The sequence below is a fragment of the Convolutriloba macropyga genome, chromosome 3 (assembly GCF_964194025.1).
Source record: "Convolutriloba macropyga chromosome 3, txConMacr16.3, whole genome shotgun sequence".
Classification (NCBI taxonomy): Eukaryota; Metazoa; Xenacoelomorpha; order Acoela; family Convolutidae; genus Convolutriloba; species Convolutriloba macropyga.
The window spans coordinates 54,678,585-54,685,273 of record NC_134470.1 but is presented as its reverse complement, the minus strand read 5'-3'; the positions used below and the strand labels follow the sequence as shown (position 1 = coordinate 54,685,273).

At 34.7% G+C, this 6,689-nt stretch overlaps 1 protein-coding gene across 1 annotated transcript in view; it reads right to left on the bottom strand.

The window, feature by feature from the left end:
• LOC142337144 (uncharacterized) overlaps positions 1–6,085 on the bottom strand; it is a 9,019-nt gene extending 2,934 nt beyond the window's left edge. Inside the window, exons 1-3 of the mRNA XM_075386247.1 lie at positions 5,576–6,085; positions 830–1,052; positions 483–695 (exon numbers count right to left, since the gene is read on the bottom strand). Coding sequence (XP_075242362.1) covers positions 483–695; positions 830–1,052; positions 5,576–5,971 — 832 coding nt within the window. The 5' untranslated portion in view covers positions 5,972–6,085. The remainder of the gene's footprint in view (positions 1–482; positions 696–829; positions 1,053–5,575) is intronic.
• Between the last annotated feature and the right edge of the window lie 604 nt (positions 6,086–6,689).

Sequence of the window (6,689 nt, the reverse complement as noted above, 5' to 3'; positions counted from 1 at the left end):
ATTATTCATTCTGTAACTTTTTTTAAATTGTGGATCACTTGAGCCATACATTTTTCTGTGTTAAACATCATTTGGCATTCTAGTTCTCAACAATTAAGTTTGCTGGTTTTATCTTCACGCACTTTCGAATACCGCATTTATGATCCAACCACGCTTCGATTATTGTTATTATTTGAACAGTGTGATTAATTCTGAACATAATTGGCAATAAAAAGCAAAATTCTGTATATTGCATAATGTGTGCGGAACTAAGCATCGCTAGAAAGAACTTTTTGAATGAAGTTAAAGCAGAAATTGGGAAGAAACCTCTCCATATCTTACTGCTGCAACGTATGTGATCTGACCCAACACCATTTGTGGACTTTGGCATATAAAACAGGGAAATTAAAATGCTTGAAAAGTCATAATTCTGAACAAATAAAGCCAGCAATTCGTTGTAATTGCAACAAAGGAATAAAATCTCAAATGAGACAAACTTGTACCTGTAACAGAAGAAGTTGCTAGACTGCCAACAGTAGTTGTGGTTGAAGTTGAATCCAGGTCCAAAATGATAATCAGCTGCCATATATTTATTCCATCGGATTCCTGGATACTCAGGGAGTCCAGAGTGGTGTCTAAGTTTTGTAGAATGAGAGCCCAGCTGATGTCACCGGAATCATAGCCATCCAGACGCAGCAGGTCGAAACTCAACACGTCTGAAAGCAACGTTTTGTTTGAAAAATAAAGAAATCTTCATCATTTTGTCTTCGTTCGTTTTGAAGACAAATTTTGAGCCCCCCCCCCCCCATTTAAGCTATAAAAATTAAAGGGGATCTTTTTAACCACTTACACAGTTCAGTTCCACTAATGAGTCCGGTATTTGAGTCATCGTAGTACCCAAACACCTCATCGATGTTATCCAGAGTTGCAGTTTCCAGAACATTCGGCTCGATTAGCAGCATGTCAGCCACTTCTCCGAATTCCAGGCTTCCGCTTCCGTCAGAGTCATAAGCACCCAGGGTGGAATCGACCAGGGCGGAAGCTTCCTCCTCTGTCGAAGATCCCTCTACAAGCTGAAAGAAAAAAGTATGTAGCCTAAAGTTAAGGCCACGTTAGTTCACTTATCTAGGTACGAGATCTAGTATAGAAGCAGGTTTGTTAAATACTTTCATTTCTGTAATGTTTTAAATCACATGAGTTACAATTTAGTTTAAAATTACCCGGGTAAAAAAATTTTCTGAAAAATATTTAAGAAAGGAGCTGAACTTTTGAGACGGATGCGCTGAAACTTTGTCAGAAATGCGCAGAAGGTGCTTAAAGTTATGTTGGAAATTTACTGAAATTTCGCCGAAATAATGTAAGAAATGTGTTGCAGATGCGCCGGATTTTATAAAGTTTTAGCGCATTTTCAAAATTTCAGCGCATTCTGCGCATTTCTTACATAATTTCAGAGCATTCTGCGCATTTCTTACATAATTTCAGAGCATTCTGCGCATTTCTTACATAATTTCAGAGCATTCTGCGCATTTCTTACATAATTTCAGAGCATTCTGCGCATTTCTTACATAATTTCAGAGCATTCTGCGCATTTCTTACATAATTTCAGAGCATTCTGCGCATTTCTTACATAATTTCAGAGCATTCTGCGCATTTCTTACATAATTTCAGCGCATTCTGCGCATTTCTTACATAATTTCAGCGCATTCTGCGCATTTCTTACATAATTTCAGAGCATTCTGCGCATTTCTTACATAATTTTAGAGCATTCTGCGCATTTCTTACATAATTTCAGCGCATTCACTGCATTTCTTACAAAAAATGCGCTGAAACGGAGATGACATCTCGAACCGTACACTGTATGTTTCACATGCTCTATGAAAAATGACTTATTGTTTAAAATGAATCCAGCTCACACTTGGCACTGAAAACAAAACTATTGATCACGGAGAGGAAAGGGATACAGTTCCGAAAAGTGTATGTTTTGCATATGAAGTGGCAAAAAATTAGCGATGACCAGTAACGGAAAAATCCAATCATGCTACCCTTGTCGAGACCCGATGTTAGTCTTACAAGAATCTTGCCATATTGCACAAGAAAAAATTGGAAGATTTTTCAAAATCTTGCAAAACCCAGGCCTCTGATCAGACCATCCCAGACAAAAATGACCTCTAATCAGACCGACCCAGACTGATTTGTCCTCTGATCAGACTATAGTGCGCTCTTGTCGCAGTGCTCTAGTTTAAACTTTTTTTTAATCTGCAAACATGTAAGTTAAACTAACCACTTGGTTAATGTTACATGTTAGAAATTTATTAATCAAACATTATTTTTTTCTAATTTAATAACAAACTAAAGTTCGGTTTTCGTAAAATAATTTAATAAAAAATATGTTTAAATCCTGCAATCCTTCTGTCTATTGGAACTCTTTCGTGTCGTTTAAGCATTTCCGCTGTAACTTTTTGTTTAAATTTGGTCTTCGACGTTTCTTTTCTAATTGTAATTGGAAGTGTGTTCCATTTTCGAATAAAGTTACGAACAATTGAACCATTACTCCATTTTGACTTACATTTTTGTTCTAAGAAAAGGTTATGGGTTCATTTGTTTACAATAATAGGCACGTTTTCTAAAAATCTAAAATGTTTATTAGAGCGATTTCTTGTTTGTTGGAGAATATTGAAAAACCTATTTAAAGACACCCGTGTTATTTGGAGCTCTGCTGGAAGAATTTTAGTCTCCAGAAGTAGATCTCTGGCAGTATCGTATTTGGTTTTCATAAAGCAAACTTTTATTCCCCAGTTTATCTGTTTATTAATTCTGTCAATAGAGTAGGATGGTAAATTTTGAAAAAAAAAAATTGCGCTAAAATCTAAATGAGACAAAACTAGTGATTTAAAAAGATTTATTCTTGTTTTTAGCGGTACCTGATAACGAACCAAATATAATGATCTGATTGCTGAAGCCATTTTACTGATAACCTTATTTAGTTGATTTTGGTATGTCAGTTCCCTATCAATTATTACACCTAAATATCTACATTTTTTAGATGCTTCCAATCGGTGTCCCTTTAAATCGACATTTTCAATGATCGGCAATTTTCCATTCCTGAACACCATTAACTCCGTTTTTTTCTCATTCAAAGTTAACCTGTTTTGTTTCATATATTGATATGTCTTGTTTAATGTATCTTCAGCTATTAGCTGCAAATTTGCTTCATTCTTTGCATGACATAGAATTGCTGTATCATCGGCAAACTGTAATACATCACAATTCGTTGATACAGCTTCACTGAAATCGTTGACATAAAGTATAAAAATTAGAGGCCCTATGACAGTTCCCTGAGGAACACCGTGATTTATGACAACCCAATCTGATTTTGCTATCCCATTTTTACACACTGTTTTCTATCACAAAGGAAAGAGTTTAATAAGAATCTTGCATTTTCTCCAATTCCATACCTTTTTATTTTGTTCATAAAAACATCTATAGATATTGAGTTGAAAGCCTTTGCTAAGTCTAAAAAGAGTGTGAAAACAATTTCGTTTTCGTCAACGCATTGGTTTATCTTTTCAGTTAATTAAATGATAGTATCGAGACAGGACTTTTGCTTTTGAAAGCTGAATTGATTCTTGTTAATCAGACCATTAAGAGTTAGGTGGTGAGTTAGTTGTTCAAGTAGTAATCGCCAAAATTTTTTGCTAGAGTTGGTGTGACTGATATGGGTCGATAGTTTTCTGGTTCTAGTCGGTCTCCCTTCTTATAGACAGGTGTAACATGCGCTGTTTTCAAAATATTAGGAAACGTGTTTTTGTTTATACATTCATTGACGACAAATTGTAAATGAGTTCCAATAGACAGTTTACTATCTTTTAGCTCCCATGCTGGTATATAGCCCGGTCCGGGAGATTTATGCTTAGGTAGATTATCAATAACATTTTACAATTCTTTTCTGGTGACTGGTCGGAAGCTAAATTCCGGTCCATCAAATGTTAGGGAAGAACAATTTGGAGCAACGTCTTTGCCTTTGTATAATCCTAGTCTCGCAAAACAATTATTAAGAACATTGGCAATCTCTCTGTCATCCTCAACAAAATGACTATCTTCCCTTAATTTGTCAATTTTTTCTATTTGGCTGTTGGAATTGATCCTGTTTTTGATGAATTTCTATTGTTCTCTTGAAGTTGGTAGCTGCTGCAAAAAATTCTTTGTGTAATCATCTGCAGCTTTTTTCAATTTTCTATTCACTGAATTGCGTAAAGTTTTGTAAATGTTATAAATCTCTGATTTTGGGTTTTTCTTCCACGCATTAAAGAGACGGTGTTTTTCATTTATGAGACCACGTAATTCTTTTGTCAAACATTGCTTTTGTTGTTTTTTGGTACTACTTTCTACCAACTTCAAGGGTGCATGACAACTCAGTATATTTTCAAAAATTTCGATAAATTTTAAAAACATTTCGTTCGGCTCATTTATCTGATACATAGGCGACCAATCTTGCAGCGCAATGTCACGATTGAAATTTGATCTTGAATATTTTTTGGTATTAGCTATCAAAAACTGCCTTTTCTTATCACTGTGATCTAATTTTATTGATGACTGATATACTATTGTGAAGTGATCAACTCCAAGAGTCGACTATAGAACACTGGCTTCAAAAATTTGGTTCTTCGAGATAAAGCAAAGATCAATTAACGAATATTTTTCACCATTTGTCCATGTTGCCTCCGTTTCATTAACGTAACATAGCCCATTGTTTGCTGTGAAAATATCAAGTGACTGTCTACCTTTTGTGCCTAACAAGTTTATATTGTAATCTCCTAATAAAATTAGATTATCTGTATACGAATACACATTTGAGATTTCTACAGTCATTTCATCCAGAAAAAAGTTAGAAAGATTTACATTGGGGCAGTATGCTACATTAATGAGTAGTTTTTGTGTTAAAGGCTTACCAATTTCAATCCACATTGACTCAAAAAAACTTCTATTGATTGTGTTCAAATCATTTCTCATTTTTGCTTCAAACTGTTTGGGAACCCAAATACCTACCCCTCCACCTCTCTGTACATTAGTTAATGATGATCTTGGTTGGTGAATGGAGTGATGACTATTGCACAGATAAAACTCGGGAATGTCAGTTTTTTCGTTTATCCATGTTTCGGTAACAACTAGGAATGAGGTTTCATTAAGATTTTTCAAAAAACGAGACAATTGCTCATGTTTATTATTGAGGCTTCTACAATTCATATACCAAAACTTGGGGAACTCCGATTTTCTCGCACACTCACCATTGTATTTTTCAATTGTTGTTATTCTATCCAAATTTGATGGACCTGGGTTTCTTTCAATGTCACCACATTTTTGTAGAATAACTACGATGATTATAAGTAGATATTTTATGTTAAATATTCCGAACCATATTAAAAAATTTTTAATCTGATCGATATGACGGTAGTTAGGTTTTTTAAGTTTACATAAATTTGAGTGACTTTTGAGAAACTCAATCGTTTCTAGACGTTCAAAACGTTCAAGACGTTCAAAACTCTTTGAACGTCTTTCAAGACTAACATCGAGTCTCGACTAGGATACCAAAACAAACCTCAATTAGATCGTAAATATATTTCTGTAATTCGTCAGCTTCCCAAACTCCCGAATCGTCCTCGTCATAATGTTCAAATATGAACACCGCCTCCACACTTGAAATAGTTGTTAGATCCTCAAAACTCTTTAAATAGTTGTCTTCATTCGCCCGTTTTTCGGGTCCACTATCAGTCCTTCGGGCTAATTCTTTGTCGAAAAACTGTCGCTTCAAATGATGACTGGTTCGTTTCTCGGATTTCTGATCGTGAATAGTGTCCCGTAAGCCTTGCAATGAAACCCTTTTGGGAACTTTATCACGCCGATGTAAATCATTTCGAGGCTTCGAACGGGAATATGCAAAATGAATGTTTGAAATAAAAGTACATATAAAAATACATACAAAAACTAGGTTCATTATATATAATAACTCAGGCCTTATACAGTAATAATTTTCAAGATTTTAAGTTCTGTACGTGACTATCGGATTCGTATTTTAAAAATGGTCTCTTTGTAATAACGAAACTTTATATGTTATTGTGTTTTGGAGCGTGTTTTATGAGTTTAAGACGCGTTTTGAACTTAATTGAACCAAATTACCTGTACTGCATTGTAACCATTTTTGAGCTGAACTCATTTACTGTGCTGGCAATTCTAATGCCAATAAATATCCGTGAAACCAACTCATTGATAATATTAGATTTGTTAGCTCTTTATATTCGCATTAGAAAAGTAACATTTTTTTAATCAAGTATCGCTCTACTAATTTGACTTAATTTGGAAATATGCACTAAAGATTTGTTCAATTAACTTTAAATGAGCACTGACAGCGTTTTATGCATGTACACATTTCTTGCTGTTTTCAAAATACGCAATGTGTACCAACAGATATTTGCCGGCACTTCGAGTTTTTAAAAAAGGACCAACATCAGTAAAAGTTTGTAACTCTTTAATAGCGGTAATCGCATCCAAACTACACTAGGGTTTATCTGTTTTTTTAATGTTGACAGTGGTTTTCAAAATATTTACAACTTCTTAAGTACACGGTCCTCCAAATTCGAGGGCTCATAAGACCTCCTTTTTGTTCCAAACCTCAAGGAAATTGGGGTAAGGAGATTTATACTGGTCCAACTTTG